The sequence below is a fragment of the Talpa occidentalis genome, unplaced genomic scaffold (genome assembly GCF_014898055.3).
Source record: "Talpa occidentalis isolate TD23 unplaced genomic scaffold, MPIMG_talOcc4v2.1 talOcc4.3, whole genome shotgun sequence".
Classification (NCBI taxonomy): Eukaryota; Metazoa; Chordata; class Mammalia; order Eulipotyphla; family Talpidae; genus Talpa; species Talpa occidentalis.
Genome location: NW_023603184.1, coordinates 5,736,195 through 5,754,439, shown reverse-complemented (window position 1 = coordinate 5,754,439; position 18,245 = coordinate 5,736,195). Strand labels below are relative to the sequence as shown.

The 18,245-nt window shown below is 63.5% G+C and overlaps 1 protein-coding gene across 1 annotated transcript; it reads left to right on the top strand.

The window, feature by feature from the left end:
* The first annotated feature begins 1,803 nt into the window (after positions 1–1,803).
* MAPK8IP1 (mitogen-activated protein kinase 8 interacting protein 1) lies at positions 1,804–18,232 on the top strand. Its single transcript, XM_037522396.1, has 13 exons — positions 1,804–1,904; positions 11,279–11,384; position 12,838; positions 13,115–13,416; positions 14,789–14,870; positions 15,153–15,965; positions 16,150–16,225; positions 16,720–16,892; positions 17,047–17,156; positions 17,254–17,370; positions 17,468–17,538; positions 17,669–17,767; positions 18,042–18,232. Exons 1-13 carry the CDS (start codon positions 1,804–1,806, stop codon positions 18,112–18,114), a joined length of 2,124 nt encoding a protein of 707 aa, XP_037378293.1. The 3' UTR covers positions 18,115–18,232.
* The last annotated feature ends 13 nt before the right edge of the window (positions 18,233–18,245 follow it).

Below are 18,245 nucleotides of genomic sequence, written 5' to 3'. Positions count from 1 at the left end.
GCCGGGCCTCCCCCTCTCTCCCTCTGACTTCTCTCTGGTGTGACGGGGCTCAGAAATGCCTTTTGTTCTCAAGCAAAGGGTGCTAGAAAACACACACACACTGACACACACACACTCCTGGCCTGAGGATGCGCCTAGCTGAGATAAGCACACACTCTAAGGAACAATGTTAACCACCACGGCAAGATGGCCTTCCAGGCGGGAACAGTGACCCAGAGCGGCGGGTGGCAACGGGGTCTAGTGAAGGGAGCCCCAGCCAAGACAGCAACGGAAGGGCAAGTGGCCCCTGGCCTCTGAGCCCAGGGGCAGGGAGGAGAGAGGCCACCAAGGCCTTTGGCTCTAGGTATTGGGGTGTTCTAAGTACTGGGCTGGGCCTGGGGGGTTGCTTGCTGCAGGGCAGGCCTGTAGCTGCTCGCTGGGCGCTCTGTGAAGGAAAAGGGAGCAGCGTGAGAGTGGGCGTCTGGCTCTGCACACAGGACATCACACGTGAAACTTCTCTGCCTTTCCTTCAGAGAGAGGTGAAGACCAGAATCTCCGCAGTTCTCTGAAGTGGCCAGAGAAGGTCACTGAGGCTTGGCCCGAGGCTCTAGGACCCACTGAAACTGGGCGCCTAGCCGTGGCCAGCCCCCCACACTGTGAAAGGACTCAACCGGGGGGACCAGGGCTCTACAGGCATGGAGGCCCAGGCTTAAAACATCGGAGGGGCAGAAGGCCAGGAAGGAACCAGGGCCCAACTGGCGGTGGGTATGGGAACCCCATGAAGTCAACTGCAGGAGCAAGAGATAAGCCCCAAGCCCGCCATGGGGTGTCTGACTGCGGTGCCAAAGGGAGGAAAGGAAGAAATCCCGGGAAGTCCTGACACGAGGGAGGGCCTGAGAGACAAACCAAGGCGGAGAGCTCAGGTCATCTTCAGTAGCTGGGGCTGAGGTGGGGCTGGGTCAGTCCCCAGGAGACCCTCTGGAATCTTGGGCGGGTCCCCTTAAGGTTAGGGGACTGGGCGGGTGAGGCCTCCCAGCAGGAGGCCGCGTGTTCCTGGCTCCCAGTGACTACTCATCTGCACAGCCACGGGAGAGAGGCCGTAGCACCCCCACTTCAGCCTGGGAACCCAAACCTTAGGCCTGCGGGGTCACTGAGCAGGGCCACAGCTCCTATTTGCTCGTGGAGCCAGACTGTGCCTCCCCAACACCCGACTCCACGGGGCAGCCCCGGGACCCGCTCCCCCACCCTCCAGCCTCCCCCGCCTTCCTCCAGCACCTTCTTTCCTGTCTGCTTGTTTCTTTGTCCTCCGGGACGGGGTGGGGGGCCCACCAGGGCCCTGGGGACCGGGGTCCCGCCACCGGAGAGCTGACGGCCCGCGCTGAGCCCCCTCGGCGGGGCCGCGCCCGCGCGGGCAGGGAGGGGGGCGTGGGGGGGCGTGAGGAGGGGGGGGACAGCGGAGGGGGAGGGGCGGAGACGGCCCTGTGGGGTGTAGGGCGGGGCCGGTCGCCACCCGGGCCTCGGCTTCAGCACCGCGGAGAGAGCCGGGGCGGGGCCGGCGGGGCGGGGCCGGCGGGGCGGGGCGGGGCCGGCGGGGCGGGGCGGGGCCGGCGGGGCGGGGCGGGGCGGGGCGCGCGGGACCCCGAGCGGGCCGGGGGCGCGCGGGGCGCTCTCGCCAGTCCCGCCGCGCGCCCGGCCCTGCGCAGGTGCGCCCGCCGCGCCGCCCCGCCCGCCCGCGCCCCGCTCCGCCGCGGCCCCTCGCCGCGCCCCCGCCCCCTCCCGCCGCCCGCGCCGCCTCCGCCCGGATGGCCAGGGCTGCGCCCGGGAATGGCGGAGCGAGAGAGCGGCGGCCTGGGCGGGGGGGCCGCGTCCCCGCCCGCCGCCTCCCCGTTTCTGGGGCTGCACATCGCGTCGCCGCCCAATTTCAGGTGAGACTCCCCGGCCGAGCGCCCCACCCTGCGGCCGGGACGGGGCCCCCGGGCTCCCCCCCCGCGCTCCGCGCGCGCCTGGCGGGGTCGCGAGAGGCGGCGGGGCTGGGGGGCTCTCCCCGCAGAGTCCCCGGGGCCCCTCGGCCTCGAGTCCGCTCCGGGAGCCGCGGCATCTCGGGGTGCAGCCGGCCCCCCCATTCCGCGCCCCGGGCTGGGGAACCTGAGCTGGGATGGGCGGGGGGTGGGGGGCTCCAGCGCCTTCTCCCCCACTTTGGGGCTGTGGTGGGGCCCGGGACCTGGGCTGAGACCCCGGAGGAGGCCGCGGCTGGGCTTTGCCAGTGCCCAGCGCGAGGCCGGAGTAGAGATGGGAACAGGCTGGGGGGCCCTGAAGGGCCCAGTCCTTGGGGCAGCCGCCGCCTGGAGCTGGCGGGGAGTCCGAGCCCCTCCTTCGGCCCGGCCTGATTCCGCCTCCCCCCTGCTCCGACCCCCTCGCGCACCGGGCATGGCCAGGACCTGGCCAAGCACTGACCTGGTCAGGTGTGCGCTGGTGCAGAAGGTGCAGCCTCAAGTGGGAAATCCTAGGCCTGGGGGTGGGAGGGGGCTTAGGTTCCGGCGCCAGGGACGGTGGCAGCGGGTGCTCCTGCCAGGGCAGGGGCGCAGGACCCTGGCCCAGCTCCCCCATCGCCCCGCGCCCTGCCCCGTCTGGTGGGTGGCAGGTGGCAAGTGGGTTTCAAAGACATGGACAGTGGATGCTGGAGGGGTTGGGGTGGGAGAAGGATTTCCTTCCCCCACAATCCTCTCCTCAGTTGGGGAGAAGAAAGAGGAGGGGTTGGTTGCTCCTGAGCCCAAGAGAAGGAGGCCTGGGCATACCCCATTGTTTCCCTCCCTTGAGCCGGGGCCCTCCCCTCTCCCGGGGCCCCCGGCCCAGCAGGCCCCAGCTGGGCTCTGCCGCCAGCCCCTCTGGCCAAGGGGTTGCTGGCTCCCTGGCCCTCAGGTGGGCCGGGACCCTGGGGATGTCTAATGGCATCATAAGGACCAGAAACCTCCCCAGAGGCCCTGCTCTGAGCCAGGAGGACCAGAGGAGGGGGCCAGTTGGAGGAGGCCAAGCCTGAGGCTGGAAGCCCAGGGCCTTAGTGATTAGCGCCTCCAACCGCCTGCAGGACCTGGACACCGAGCTCCTCACTGGGCATGACATGCGCAGCCTCCCTCCCATGAGGCCCCCTGCCCCAGACACCTGGGTTCAAATTAGACTCCACCCCTTTCTAGCTGCACCACCTGGCTGGGTTTTTGTCCTGAGTCGCGTCTGTTAAATGAACTAATTAATATTGATTCCTGCCTGAAAATGAGATTATGCCCATCAAGGTGGCACGCAACAAGTGTGTCAGCCCTCCATGCGAGTGGGCATTTTTGCAGCTGGTTACTGGTCAGAGCGTTTTCCCAGTGCAGGCCTCATAACCACCCTGGGAGAGGGTATTGCTCTGCCCATTTTCTGGGTGAGGAGACTGAGATTCAGGGAGGCAGGTTGGCTCCCCTGAAGACTCCAAGGAAGTCAGAGACCAAGGCTTGACTGGAACCCAGTCGTGTTAAATCCTTTACCTCCAGGCTGGGCCTCTGGCGAGAGGTCAGTTTCGCCTCCGCCCGCCCCCCGCCCCCCACTTTCCTGGTCCCAGGAAGCATGTTCTCTGTCCTACTCACCCCCTTGGCACACAGCATGTCATGGGCGCTGTAGTGAGGAGTTAAGACGTGGACACCAGCCAGTGAGTGCGTCCAGGTGGGCGAGCGTGGCAGTACACCAAGCGTGGGCTGGCCCTCCAGGACACCATGTGGTGACAAGGCCAACTCTGGGAATAATGAGGGACAGTGTCTTGGGCCCCACATGGCCTGAACTGCCCCTCCTACCCCAGCAGTGCCTGCTGCCCTTTCCTTGTCCGGCCTCAGTTTAACCCCCGGTGGTTACTGCTCTCTTGTGGCTCTCGGGGGGCCAACTGACCTCGGTTTGCATCCTGGCTGGGCCTTCTTAGCTGTGTGCCCCAAGACTGCGCACTTAGCTCCCAGAGCCTGTCACTGCCCCGCGCTGCTGGCGTGCCCCCTGTCTAGGGCTGTCGTGAGACTCCAATGAGGCCATACAGTTGAGTGTTTCAAGGGCTGTCAAGAGCTGCATTCATGCAGGGCTGGTTTTGTTTTTAATTTTTAAAGATTTATTTTTTATTTCTGTAATAGCTGGGGTACAGGCCAGAGGCGCAGGAGGGTGAGAAGATTCACCAGAGACAGAATGGGGAGCAGAATAGGCAGATGGACTGAGAGCACTGCTGAGGGGAGCAGCGGGCGCATCAGGAGAGGTCTGCTGCGCCATGTGGGAATCTCCCTGGCCTGCCGGGAATCGAACCTGCGCTTCAGAGGCTGCGGACAGCTTCACAGCGCTGCGCTCAACCCACTGTGCCACCGGGGAGGCCCAGGGCTGGTTTTATTGTTGTTAGGATGGTGTGATGTTGGGGGAACAGAGGAGTACCACTGCCAGCTCCCAGAAGGCACAAGGAGTCAATACCTAAATTTTGCTGTCCCTGATGCCCCGCACAAAGTAGGTGCTCTCTGATGCCTTACTGGCTTGTTATTGGAGGGTGGTGTTGGGTGCCGACCTCCTGGGTCACAGAGCCCTGTGAGTATGGCCAGAGGAAACAAGCAGGCGCTGCTCTGAGCACTCCCCGCAGGAGCACTCGGTGCGCCCAAACCATAGCGAGAGGCTCATGTTCTCCCTGCATTGCAGATGAAGCAACTGAGGCAGAAAGAGCTTGGGGAGTGGCAGAGCTGGGGCTCAAACCCAGTCTAATTTCAGAGCCACCCCTGTAAAGGGAGAGCCCTGGACTGGTTCTGGCCCTGGTGATGCCGGTGGTCCTCTCGGGGAGCTTCCAGTGCCTCTTTCAGCCGGTGCTTCTAATGGGCTTTTATTTAGCACCAACAACATTCAGGATCTGTGCATAGATTAGAACAAGTGTAAAGAGTCATACCCTCAGGAAGTAGCTCTGTGAGGGGGCTGAGCTCATGACCCGGTATACAAAATCTGTCCTGGAGAGCAGGGTAGAAGGCCCTCCCCATGCCACCACCTCCCACACCTAGTCCATGTCAGGATTCACCGTGTGACGCCACGAGCTCACGCGTTCTGCCTTTTTGCTCATTATATGGGTTGTCGTTTTCCACATGAATACTGAGGCTTCACAGTGCTCGCCCACAAGACTGCAGGCCACCCCGGCCGCTGGACACCTGCATTCTAACCCTCCCCCTGAGACTGGCCCTTTGGTTGTCTTTGAGTTGTTTGCTTTTATGAGTAGAACACACGCTTGTGTGTAAAGGTTTTTCCCACACATCCTTGTGTAAAGGTTTTCCCACACATGGAACTCTTTCCTCTGGGGAGTTTCCCGCAGCTCAACCGCTGGCTCCCAAGGTCCATTTGCTGCAGATTAGCACCAAGGCATTAAAAAATTCAGACACATTATCACCCCAGGTAGGGTGGTCCCCGGGAAATTGCTTCTTGGGTTGGATAGTTTTTCCCTGGAGATCACCCCAGTGTGGACATGGCTGGGAAGAGAATTCCAGACCAGAAGAACAAACCCAACTTGACCTTAGTCCTGGGACTGGCTGGAACTGTCCCACCTGGAACTGGGAGTGGGCCAGAGAGAGGGTTCTGAGGAATGAAGCTGGGGCTTCACCCCCGCCCCCCCCCCCCCGTTTCAGCCAGCACCACCTTCCCAGAGGCCTCCACACTCTACCCCAGACTGATACAGATGGGTGCCAGGAAGTTGACTTGAAAGGGGAACTGACTTCAAGATTTCCAAGGGGAAATCTAGAAATATCTGGGGACACTGGTGGTTCGTTCGTTCAGTACCGTTTATTAAGTTACTGTTAGCATCCACATGTTGGTTGAAAGACTTGATGCCACCCTGGTGGACCAGCTGCCTCTGAGGGGAGCCCACACTGGTCCCAGAACCAAGGGTAAAATCAGTGATCTGGGAACTACCCAGCAGAAGGACTAAGAGAGCCAATAGCTGGGGTGTTTGGCCTGGCTGGGGAGATGGGTGAAGGCTTTGCAGAGGTGAGACTGCTGCTGGGGAAGGCAGTGAGCAGGAAGCAGGGGCTGGGGAGAAGGGGAGGGCCTGCTGAGCCTGCAGGCCACAGGTGAGAGGGTTGGTTCCTTTCCCTGAGGGCCAGGGGAAGCTATTCATGGATTTTGAGCTGTGGAAGCTGGAAAGATCAGATTTGCATCGCAAACATTGGTCTGGGTTGCCCAGTGGAAAATGGCTTGTAGCGGGATCCAGAGCGGAAGTAGGGAGCCAGCTCTTTGCTCGGCACACAGAGCGTGGCAGAGACAGGCTGGACCCTGAAACCACAGGTGCTCTGTTGCCAGAGGGCCTCAGGGGGCAGCATGATCAGGACCCAAGGTCACTCCGCTGGCATCCCAACCTCCCTCAGCACAGGCAGGAATGGAAAGATTCAAGAATGGCCCTGGGACAGCATACGCCTGGCGCAGAGTTGGCCTTGCTCAGCTAAAACCTCCACGCTTCACCATTTAAGCCTTCCTTTGCATTCACTTTTTTTTTTTTAAGATTTATTTATTTATTTATACATGCACTGGGTACAGTCAGAAGCGCGGGAGGGTGAGAGAATTCACCAGAGCCAGAGCGGGGAGCAGAGCAGGCAGAAGAACCGAAGTACACTGCTGAGGGGAGCAGCGGGCGGCAGGAGAGGTCTGCGTGCCATGTGGGACCCTCCTCCAGTGGCCGGGGAGCAGCCGGGGATCGAACCGGCACCGCAGAGGCTGCGGGCAGCTTCGCAACCCAGCGCTCAACCGCTGCGCCACCGGGGAGGCCCTGCATTCACTTTTTTTTAAGATTTTTTTTTATGCATACAAGAACTGGGGTGCAGGCCAGAGGTGCGGGGCGGGGGGGGGGTGAGAGGATTCACCAGAGACAGAGTGGGAAGCAGAGCAGGCAGGTGGCCTGAAATACACTGCTGAGGGGAGCAGCGGGCGAGACTGGGGAAGTCTGCTGCGTGCACTTCTAACCTCCTACCACTGGGCCGAAGCAGCCAATGAGAAAGGATTGCTGGAGGGGGAAGGAGAAAATGGGGAGCTGTGACTGGGGAAGGCCCGGAGATAAACATCAGGAGGCCAGAGGCATGTTTGTTTTTGTAGGAGCCCAGGGCAGGTGGGGGCCTGGAAGTTGGCACTTGCAGAGACACTGGGGAGTCCACTGGGCCCCTGAAGAAGAGGAGGTAGTGCAGGGAGAGGAAGCTCGTCTATAGACCGACCCCAAAGATCTCCGCACCCCAAAGGCCAGGGGTTCTGGAGAGACCAAACGCCAGAGTGTCCAACGACCTGTGGATGCGACCTCAGGAGCCACCTCACCGTTGGGGAGTGCATCCGATTGGCTTCTGAAGGGGCGCTGCTCGGCCTCCAGGCCTCCAGGGGTGCCGCTGTGGCAGGTTGCCTTTCAGTTTGAGGTGGTTCCAGGCGCTCGGCTTCCTTCCTCCCTCTCCACCCTCCTGCGGCCATCACTTCCCTCCCGCCTCCTTCCTCACGCCCCTTCCCTGAACCTGGAGGCCCGCAGAGCCCATCTAGCCTCTCTCCAGGGCGGGTGGCCTGGGCTTTGGCTGGGAGGCCAGGAGCCAGGGTGTGGAGGGAGGAAGCAAGGCAGGGTCCGGAGTGACTCGCCGAGGGACTCCGTGGCCAGCCCATCCCACTGGCCCTTGGTGGTGGCCTCCGCACCGCACCGCGGTCCACAGCCAGCAGCCTTGAGGAGGGTGGGCAAGGAAGGGTGGCCCCATTTAATATGCGAGGCCCTGCGGTGCCTTGTCTCCGAGCCTTAGTGTTCCCCATCTGTAGAAGGGGCAAAAGGAAACCCTCTCCCTGGGTGGAGGTGAGGACTAGGGGAGATGCGTGGAGACGTGAGGCAGTCGGTGGCCAGGGCCCAGCAGCTCGGGAGGGAGCGGCCACTCCCCAGGCGAGGGTGTCGGTATTTGTTCTCAGGCCTGCTGCCTCTGGGCTCATCGGGTGCCCGTTCTCCGTCCTGCCGCACTTTCGAGACACCCGTGAAGTAAGACAGGGAGATTCCTTAACCCACCGGTTGGAGCTGGGGATCAAGTGCAGGCCTCGGACCCCCTCCCAGCCCAGGCTCTTTCCACCACTGCCCAGCGAACCTCAGTTTCTGCATCTGTGAAGAGTGACACAGCTGTTCCTCGCCCACCCGTGCCCCGGAGCTGCTGACCCAGTGGGAACATCAGGGGATGCTGAGGTGCCCCCAGCACAGCTCCAGCCAGATGCTCCAGGCCTGCCCCCAACAGCTGTTTTCCAGGGAGTAGGTGGAAGCTCAAGCTTCTCTCTTTGGGTAGCATCTCGCATGCGGCACGCAGTGCCCCTGCTGCAAGACCACCTGGAAGGGAGGGGTCTGTAACCATCACTCACTGGGAGCGGCTAGGGGCTGCAAGCTCCACCCGCCTTTGGAGCAGCCTGGGGGTGTCTGACAGAGGCCTGGGCCTGCCTGCCCTAGCGAACCGCTTTCTAGCTGCACAGATGGTGACACCAACCCCAAGCGAGGGGATGACAGGACCAGTGGGTGTTGCCAGGAGGACTTCCTGGAGGAGAGGGCGTCAGCATGGGTTGAGAGCCTGACAAGTGCTCCGTCCAAGGGAAGCCTCCATGCCTGGGGAGGCAGGTACAGAGGGAGGGTCACACATGGCACTGGGGAACTTGAATGCCAGGCCAAGGAGGTGGCTGCTAGCAGAGAAACTTGGGGGGATTTGAGGTGGGGAGGCAAAAGGAATAGTGGTATTTTGGGCAGCTTTGCCTGGTAATGGTAGTGGGTAGAGTGACACAGGCATGGGGAGACCGAGGCGAGCAGGCCAGGGGGAGGTGTAGGACCACAGGAGCTGGATCAGGGCTGGGCAGTGGGGAAGAGGAGTCTCAGATGTGCCCGGGGGTCACCAACAGAGCAGGGGGTGTCTTCGGGCACCTCTGGGCCTCCCCAGTGCTGGCTGCGTCTCCAGACTGCCTGGTCTGTGACTGTCCAGGCAGCATGTGCCTTGACCATATACCCTGTGCCAGCCTCGGGGTTGTCTCAGCACCGGAGATGCTACTTACATTAGCCAGACTGGGCAGGCTGCTCTGGCATCAGGGCTCTGCCCTCCTCCCAGCCTACCCCCACTGCCGCACTACACCCTCCGCCGGCCCTGGAAACCTAAAGGTACCTCGCCTCCCTCTCGAGCTGCTAAGGAGCACCTCATTCCCCTGCCCCTTGCCCTGGCCAGAACCCCTCTTTCAGTTCCCGCTGGGGTCTGCAGCTTCGCACCCCCCAGGCTGTCCCTCCTGCCCTGCCCGAGGGGTCCACCCACTGGACTGCCCTTGGCTGGACTGTGCCACCTCCTGCACCCACAGGCTCTTCCTAGTCTTGAAGGATGGAGCCCAGGGAGGGGCAGGGTCCTGTCCTGCACCCAGACAGGTGATAGGGGCGGCCAGACTGACCAAGGCAGCACTGCCTGCGCCGTCCAGGCCCCCTGATGTAGGGTCAGGGTCCCGCTGGGAGCCGTGCAGGTGGGGCATCCTTTCGTGGAGGATTTCCCAAGCCCCCCACATCTTGCCACCAGGCACCCTGAGTATGCTGCTGGCCCTTTAAAGCAGATCAGGGGCTGGCTTTTGGGGGGGGGAAACACCCCAGATTTCTGCCATCTGTTTACAAGCCTGGGCGGGGAGAGGGACCACCCTGGCCCCCGACAGGGGCATTGGAAGGGCAGGTGGAGCAAGGCATCGATTGCTGTAACCTGATTCCGCGTGGGAGGCGGCACTGACAGCGGCAGCGGCAGCCGAGCGGGCTGGGGGAGGAAGCTGCCTGCAGCTCAGGGCTGGGCCGGCAGGAGCCGAGGCTGGGGCCTGGGTCGGCAGTCGCAGCCTCCATTCCTGGACCATCTATTTTTAATGAGCTGCCCGGGCTCCTGCAGCGGGCAGGACGCAGAAAGGCAGGCCCAGGAGGTGCAGGCCAGAGGCCTCAGCCCTGCCCTGAGCCCTGGCCCCCCCACTCTTCTGGGCATGAGAGGGCGGCCCTGGGGCCCAGCAGCCCCCCAGCCGGGCAGGGCTCTCCATGCAGCTGGTGCTGAAGATGGATTCAAGCCCAGACAATGACAGCTGGTTGGAGGATCAGTGGGAGCGCTGGTGGGTAGGGCTGTGGGGGCTGGTGGGGCCGGGGGGAGCTTGGGAGGGGACAGCGCCATTGAGCTTTGGGTGTCTGCTGGGTCTGATGGAGGGGACGAGCCAGGGGCGTGGGCCTGCTTGGTTTCCCTGGGGGCTGGGCGGTCACCTCTCCTGGGTGACCTTGAACCAATGGGTCTTACTCTGGGCTTCAGTCTCCTGGTCTTATTTGGGGAAAGGCTCAGAATTCCCCCCAACTTCTCCCACAGAATTCTCCCAAATGGCCCACCCACACCAAACCCGGCCGAGCACCCGGGGCTGGGGACGAGCAGGTGCAGGGGGCAGTCAGGCACCGCAGTGACTGGCACAGCCCTGCATGCGGGGCTGGGGCCCAGGACCGGCCTGGGGGGACAGGGCTCCAGGAGAGCCCGCCGAGCTCTGCGCTAAAGGCGCTGGCCTCCCTCCAGAGTTCCAGACACCTCCACACCCAGCCCGGGGCCTTCCCTGACCCCAGGTGCAGCCTCCTGCCCCGATGCACATGCTGGCAAGGCTCTGCGGGTGAAGAGAGGAGACAAGAGCGTGGAAGGGAGGGAGGCGAGTCTCTGCTTGAAGCTGCTGAAACTGCCCACATGGACACCAGCTCTCTCTTCACTTGCTTCCAGGACTTAGGAGGATTTCTGGGTGGGTGGGACTTGGGGACTGGGAGCCCTCCCTGGAGGCCGGGGAGGGGCTGCTGCCAGCCTTCTTCCTCCTCGCTGCAGGAATTGCACAGGCAGCCCCCTCACCCCACCCAAGCTAGGCAGCCCTTGGAGTCTCTTCTCCACTCTGTATTCTCCAGGGGTGAAGCAGCCTTGGCACCTGCCTTGACCAGGGGAGACATTTCCCTGGCAGAGCTGAGGCTCTGACCAGCTGGCCTTCTAGGCACTGCCTCCTGGTTGGCAGCAAGGTGGACAGCTCCCAGCTGGTGGCACTGGAGGAACCTGGAGCCTCCTGTTCCACTGTCACCTTAGGAGGACTGTCCTTTGGCATGGACCCAAAATTCTCTCCCTGCCTGTTAGTTATCCCTTGCGTAGGTACTGGTGGACCCCAAGTTTCATCCTCTAGGAACTGTGATCTGCCTTCAAGGGGCTGCCCTTTGGAAGAGGTGACATCAGTGGGCCAAGCAATCCCCCTGGGTTGTAACTTTGGCTTCCTGTCCCACCAGGCTCACCCACGACATCAGCCTGGAGGAGTTTGAGGATGAAGACCTCTCAGAGATCACCGATGAGTGTGGCATCAGCCTGCAATGCAAAGATACCCTGTCCTTACGGGTAAGGGGGGAGCCCCCTGGAGCCCCCACTTGGGTGGCAGGATGGGTAGGGTCAGAGTGAGGTCGTCCTCCTATTTATAAAGGGCTTTCAGGGCCTGATTAAATAAGATAACGTACAGGAAGCATCCAATATAATACTTGGCACATCTTCAGTGCTCAATTAGGAATTAAAAAAATTTTTGGGCCAGGGCCTAGGGTGGGAGGCAGCTCCTTCAGCCTGCCACAGGAAGGGCGAGGGCAGGAGGTCTTGAGATCTGGGGCAGTAGCAATTAGGGGCTAGAGTTAAGGGAAGACTCAGGGCTACCCTGAATCCGAGGGATCGGCCTTGGCAGAGGGCCTGAGGCAGAGCAGGGTGGAGTCTAGTGGACTCTGCAGTGCTCTGGGGCAGGAGAAAAAGCCAAGGCCTCCCGCCCGCCATTGCACCAAACCACGCAGCCTCCCCGGCCCTTGAGCCCGCAGTCCTGAAGACCGCCCCGAAGGGCTAACCCAGCATTGCTGCTGCTTTGGACTCTCCTAGCCCCAGATTTCTGAGTCGTCCAGGAGGCCCTTGGCATCTGGAAAGCCTGGGCTAGGTGAGGGTCCCCCCACCCCTTGTGTTCTCAGAACAGGAGGAGAGGAAACCCTGGCCAGGAAGTGGAAGGCAACCACGGGGCCAGTTCCCTCCCCCAGGGGGGTGGGCGGCCCAAGCAGATGTGGTGACTGGAGAAGGGTTCGCAAAGGAAAGCTGCACCATGAGTTGGGGTGTCGCCTGTCTGTGTTGACACCCTGCCCCGCCCCCCACGGAGATTCTATAAACTCTGCCAGGCAAGGGGGCGCCAAGGGGCGAAATAACCCCCCAATGTCTCGTACCCCTCACCCTCTAGCCAGGCCAGGGAGGGTCGGCTCCAGGAGCCACTGACTGGATCCTGACGCAGCTTCTCTAAGGTCATACACCTGTTCCTGGCTCCCACACTGCGCTCTCCCGCAGCACGCAGGCCCTAGGGCCGCTGCTCCCGCCCGGGCGAGGCAGCGGGGGGCCTTAGACCAGCTGTGGGGGACTTTCGCCACAGGGTCAGCCCTGCCCAGGGGCCAGGGCCTAGTGGCAGAGCGGGACCTGTCAAGGTGAGGCTGGCCAGAGGGAGGAACTTCTGTCTGTGGCGGGGAGGGCGGGGTGCCACTTTCTTGTGCAGGTGCCCCCCCCCGCCCCCCAGCACCCCTCTTCCCGGTCTTCTGCCCCGCGGCCTTCCCGCAGGTCGCAGCCCTCTCCTGGCCGAGGCTGTTTTCCTAGTTTTCCTCTTGGCTCCCATCAAATACTGCCCCCGCCTCCCTCCCTGTGGGACCCGAACTCCTGGGCGACCCTGCGTCCCCATGGCAACAGCGGTGACCTCACTCTGTACTCCGCTTACAGCCCAAGTGAGGTCATCGCCCGTTGCCGAGGGAACGGGAGGGCACACAGAGTCCCGAGAGGGGGGGAGCGCGAGCAGGGGGCGGTGGGGACTGTCTCGGACGCCCGCTGGCGAGCGCTGCGGCGGACGCGCGCTGCCCCGCAGGGGGCGGGAGGGGGCGGGCCCCATCTCGCGGGCCCCGTCTCGCCGGCCCCCCGACCGCTCCCTTCTCCCCCGCACGCGGCCGCGGAATGGACTCGCCCGGGCGGGGGGCGGTGCCGGCGGGCTAGGCCCCGCCCTCCCTGCGAGGCCCCGCCCCGCGCCGCGCGGCCCCGCCCCCTGACGCGCCTCCGTCTGCGCCGCGCAGCCCCGCGCGCCGGGCTGCTGTCTGGGGGCGGCGGCGGCGCGGGCAGCCGGCTGCAGGCCGAGATGCTGCAGATGGACCTGATCGACGCGGCCGGGGACACTCCCGGCGCCGAGGACGACGAGGAGGACGACGAGGAGGAGCGCGCGGCGCGCCGGCCGGGAGCCGTGCCGCCCGAGGCCGAGCCCCGCCAGGAGTCGGCGCCCCGCGGCCAGGGCCAGGGCCAGGGCCAGGGCGGCGGGGACACGTACCGCCCCAAGCGGCCGACCACCCTCAACCTCTTCCCGCAGGTGCCGCGGTCTCAGGTGAGGCGCGAGCGGCGGGGGCGCGGCCGAAGGGGCGGCGCCCGGGCAGGGCCGGGGGGCGGCGCGGGCGGAGGCCCGCGGGAGGGGTGCGGCGGGGGCGCGGCGTCCCGCGGGAGGCGGCCTGGAGGTCGGGCGGCGTCGGTCCCGGGGGAGCGGGGCCTGGGCGGAGGGGCCGGGGGCGGGGAGGGGCTCAGGAGCGCGGAGGCAGGATCGGGTGCGGAGAGCAGCAGGGCATGGGGAGGTCTCGGAGGCCCTGGAAGGCGTCGGAAGGCTGTGGCGCCCGGGGCGTCTGGCAGCTTTCCCTTCGGGGTGTGGGGTTTCTGGTGCAAGAGCATCGAAGTGTCCCGGCGCGGGCAGGCCTTAGGAAATGGTGGCGATGTGGTGATGGGGAGCTCAGGGGCAGCAGCCAGTTGGAAATGCGGGCAGCTGGGAATTCCCAGAAGGCAGGGACAGAAATGGGAGGTGGAGCTGCCCGACTGGGTTGGGGGCTCAGGGCCCCTGGGCTGGGTGGCTGGATGCCAAGGAGGGTTGAATAGGGTGGGGAGAGGCGGCTGGGGCCCTTTGGCTTCCAGCCCAGCCGGGAGAGGTGAAGAGCAGCTCCGGGAGGTGGGGCTGTTGGCGGATGGTGCAGGGGCTGCAGGGAAAGGTTTGGTCCCTTTCCCAGGATCCTCTGGAGTGGGTTTTGGCTGCCAAACTCATGAGAGTGAGGGTGTTCCCAGGGGAGGGGGACTGTATTGTGCGTGAGGAGCCTTGTGTGGAGGCATTATAGAGGGGGTCCGGGGGGCTGACTGGGGAGCGCGCAGCCCAGGAAGGAGGGCTGCTGACAGTTGCATCTGTCATTCCTCAGTCATGTGCTGCGGGGGGTGGGGGGCACGGTGTGGATTTGTCATTTGGATGATTCATCCCAGTCCCCCAGGCCAGTTGCTGGGAAGACCCTTCCGCTCTTCTGAGGCTCTCCCAGAATGTCCCTGTCCCTTCCCTAGGCCCTAGCTTCCTAAGCTCCATGCGGCTGGGGTTGGAACGGAGCGTCTTACATGTCAGCCCTCGGTGTCTGGGACCAGGAGTCTGGTCTGTCCCCAGACAGCTCCTGCTGCTCCCCTCACTCGCCCCCGCACACACGGGTCTCCACCACCTTTGTTGAGGTTGATAAGAGCATCTCCCTGAGAGTTGGCCAGTGCGCCCAGATGGGAGTCCTGTGACCTGCCCCCCCGCCCCCGCCCACACCAGAGTAGCCCTGGGGGTGAGGCCCTTGGCAAGTGGGGTGGGTGCAGCAAATGGCCTAGGGATGGCCTGATGGGGGCAGGGCCAGGACCTCCCTGTGCCGGGCACTGCTGACCGCCTTTGTCACAAGAGCCCTTTGTTCCTTACACAGGACACACTGAATAATAACTCTCTGGGCAAGAAGCACAGTTGGCAGGATCGGGTGTCTCGATCGTCCTCGCCCCTGAAGACAGGTGAGTGAGGACCCTTTTCCTCACCTGGATCTCCACTTGCCCTGACTCAGTCCTTACTGCGACAGCAAACCCAGCAGTCTGCAGCTTATCAATTAGAGGTGCCTGTGGCCTTGAACCTGCCCATGAATGGGCAACTGTGGCATGAGAGGATGGCCCCAGGGCCTCCAAGGGCCTGCTGCAGGAGTGCTTGGTCTCAGTTTCCATGTGACCATGCTAAGTGGAGGGTAGCCTGGGAGGCAGGGGAGGGCACCTGCCTCCCCCACTGACCTGCCTCTTCTCCAGGGGAGCAGACACCGCCACATGAACACATCTGCCTGAGCGATGAATTGCCACCCCAGAGCAGCCCCGCCCCCACCAAGGATCGAGGCACCTCCACCGACAGCCCTTGCCGCCGCAGTGCCGCCACCCAGATGGCACCTCCCAGCGGCCCCCCTGCTGTCCCACCCGGCGGTCGGGGTCACCCGCATCGAGACCGCATCCACTACCAGGCGGACGTGCGGCTAGAGGCCACTGAGGAGATCTACCTGACGCCGGTGCAGCGGCCCCCAGACCCCGCAGAGCCCGCTTCCGCCTTCCTGCCGCCAGCTGAGAGCCGGATGTCAGTCAGCTCAGATCCAGACCCTGCTGCCTACCCCTCAACGGCGGGGCGGCCCCACCCCTCCATCAGTGAAGAGGACGAGGGCTTTGACTGCTTGTCGTCCCCAGAGCGGGTTGAGCCGCCAGGCGGAGGGTGGCGGGGGAGCCTGGGGGAGCCGCCGCCACCTCCACGGGCTTCACTGAGCTCGGACACCAGCGCCTTGTCCTACGACTCGGTCAAGTACACGCTGGTGGTGGATGAGCACGCACAGCTGGAGCTGGTGAGCCTGCGGCCCTGCTTCGGAGACTACAGCGACGAGAGTGACTCGGCCACTGTCTACGACAACTGTGCCTCCGCCTCCTCGCCCTATGAGTCGGCCATCGGGGAGGAATATGAGGAGGCCCCCCGACCTCGGCCCTCCGCCTGCCTGTCCGAGGACTCTACGCCTGACGAACCCGACGTCCACTTCTCCAAGAAGTTCCTGAACGTCTTCATGAGTGGCCGTTCTCGCTCCTCTAGTGAGTCCAGAGCAGGGAGCGTGGGGAGACCTGGCTGGGGAGTGCCGAAATGAGGGTGTTTCTGCGGGGGGGGTGGCCTCAGGCCCATCTGGCCCAAGGCATTAGGAACGAGAGCTGTCACCCGCCCCCAAACCTCAACCAGAGCTGGGACCCTCCTTCTCCAGCCCATCCCCCTCCCCTACAGGTGCAGAGTCCTTCGGCCTCTTCTCCTGTGTCATCAATGGGGAGGAGCAGGAGCAGACCCACCGGGCCATATTCAGGTAAGAACACCCGGCCGGGCCGGGCCTGGCCTCTGGGCCTCACAGCCTAAACTGGCCCCCCCAACCTCGGGCGTTCATGCATCTACTCGGCCCCAGAGAGACAGTGTCCACCCTCCGAGACCTCAGAGGCCGGTGGAGTGGCTGGTTTCCATGCCGCGCGGCTTTGCTGTGCTGCAGGAGCCAGGCGGCTTCCCAGCAGATGCTGCCTGAGCAGCACAGAGCCCGCGCCCCAGCCACGTTCAAGGGCTCACTTTCCGTGACCACTCAGTTCTATCACCCTCTCTTGGCCTGTGAATTCCTCGTGGCAGATCCATGTCGGAACGAGCTCAGCTTCCCCCAGGAACTAGCATGCAACAGGCACACAGAATGCTTTGCAAATGTTTATTCAACTAGTGATGCTGACGTAGCTCTCTGACCCCAGAGCAGGGGGCCAGGTGAGGCCTGGCTGAGCGGCCTTGGCGATGGATTTCTTATGTGCTCTTTGTCGGGGACAGGTTTGTGCCTCGACACGAAGATGAACTGGAGCTGGAAGTGGATGATCCCCTGCTGGTGGAGCTGCAGGCGGAGGACTACTGGTATGAGGCCTACAATATGCGCACAGGTGTCCGGGGCATCTTTCCTGCCTACTATGCCATCGAGGTCACCAAGGAGCCTGATCACATGGCAGGTAGGACTCCCTTGCCCCTACCTGGTGCCACCAGGCCCCCACCTCTGTCGCGTCCTGTCTTGCTGCCAGGTGAATGGGGAGGGAGGCTGGGATGTGTGCAGATGTGGCACCTTCCGCCGGCCCTGCCACTGCTCACGTCGCACTTATTTTCCAGCCCTGACCAAAAACAGTGATTGGGTGGACCAGTTCCGGGTGAAGTTCCTGGGCTCAGTCCAGGTTCCCTACCACAAGGGCAATGACGTCCTCTGTGCTGCTATGCAAAAGGTACCTGCTCCCTGCTCCCCTGGGCTCGGGGCCCAGCTCCTGCTGTCTCTCCGGAAAAGGGACTCCCAGCACCTGACGCTCCTGTCCCTCACTACAGATTGCCACCACCCGCCGGCTCACCGTGCACTTTAACCCGCCCTCCAGCTGTGTGCTGGAGATCAGCGTGCGGGGCGTGAAGATAGGCGTCAAGGCTGAAGACTCCCAGGAGGCCAAGGTGACGGCCCTGGCCCCCGGCTCTCCCGCCAGCTCTCCCGCCCGGGTCGCCTCCTGCAGGCTGACGGTACCCTCTTTCTCTCTTCTCCCTCCTCTAGGGGAATAAATGTAGCCACTTTTTCCAGTTGAAAAACATCTCTTTCTGCGGATACCATCCAAAGAACAACAAGTAAGCGGGACGGGACAGAGGTCAAGGTGGTGGTGGGGGGTCATCTGGCACCATGATAGGAGGGTGTGGGTCCTCAAGTGTGCCTGGAGGGTCTGAGCCAGTCCCACTCACAGGCTGCTGGCTTCCCCAGGTACTTTGGGTTCATCACCAAGCACCCCGCTGACCACCGGTTTGCCTGCCATGTCTTTGTGTCTGAAGAATCCACCAAAGCCCTGGCAGAATCTGTGGGGTACGTATATGTGTATATCCTGCCCAGCGTCCCCCGCGAGCAAGCCCCAGTGACCTCAGGCTCAGAGCACACTCCTCGGGCTCAGTGTCTCCCCCAGGCCTCCCCAAGGCGCTCACACCACCATGCAGGGCCCTGGAGAGAGGCTGCGAGTTGGCAGCAGCAGCTTGGACAGAGGGAACTGGGAGCCCCCCCAGGCGCCCTCCCAAACCCCAATTTGGAAACCTCGGGTGGAGCTCACATTCCTCCCCGTCACCGGCGCCTACCTGCCCCCTAGGAGAGCGTTCCAGCAGTTCTACAAGCAGTTCGTGGAGTACACCTGCCCCACAGAAGACATCTACCTGGAGTAGCGGCTGCCGCCTTCGCCCCTGGGCGCGGGCCGGTGCCAGGACAGCTGGCTGCTGACAGGAGAGGCGCTGCTCGCGGAGGACACGCGCCGCCAGAGGATGGGGAAGTGGGGGCCACTGGCCGAGGGGGGGTG

Excerpts from the sequence above, each read along its gene's own strand:
- MAPK8IP1 (XM_037522396.1), top strand. The coding sequence starts at position 1,804 with ATGGCGGAGCGAGAGAGCGGCGGCCTGGGCGGGGGGGCCGCGTCCCCG. Across the intron at positions 16,226-16,719 it reads ACCCACCGGGCCATATTCAG|GTTTGTGCCTCGACACGAAG; the intron begins GTAAGAACACCC and ends TGTCGGGGACAG. Across the intron at positions 17,157-17,253 it reads TCTGTGCTGCTATGCAAAAG|ATTGCCACCACCCGCCGGCT; the intron begins GTACCTGCTCCC and ends CCCTCACTACAG.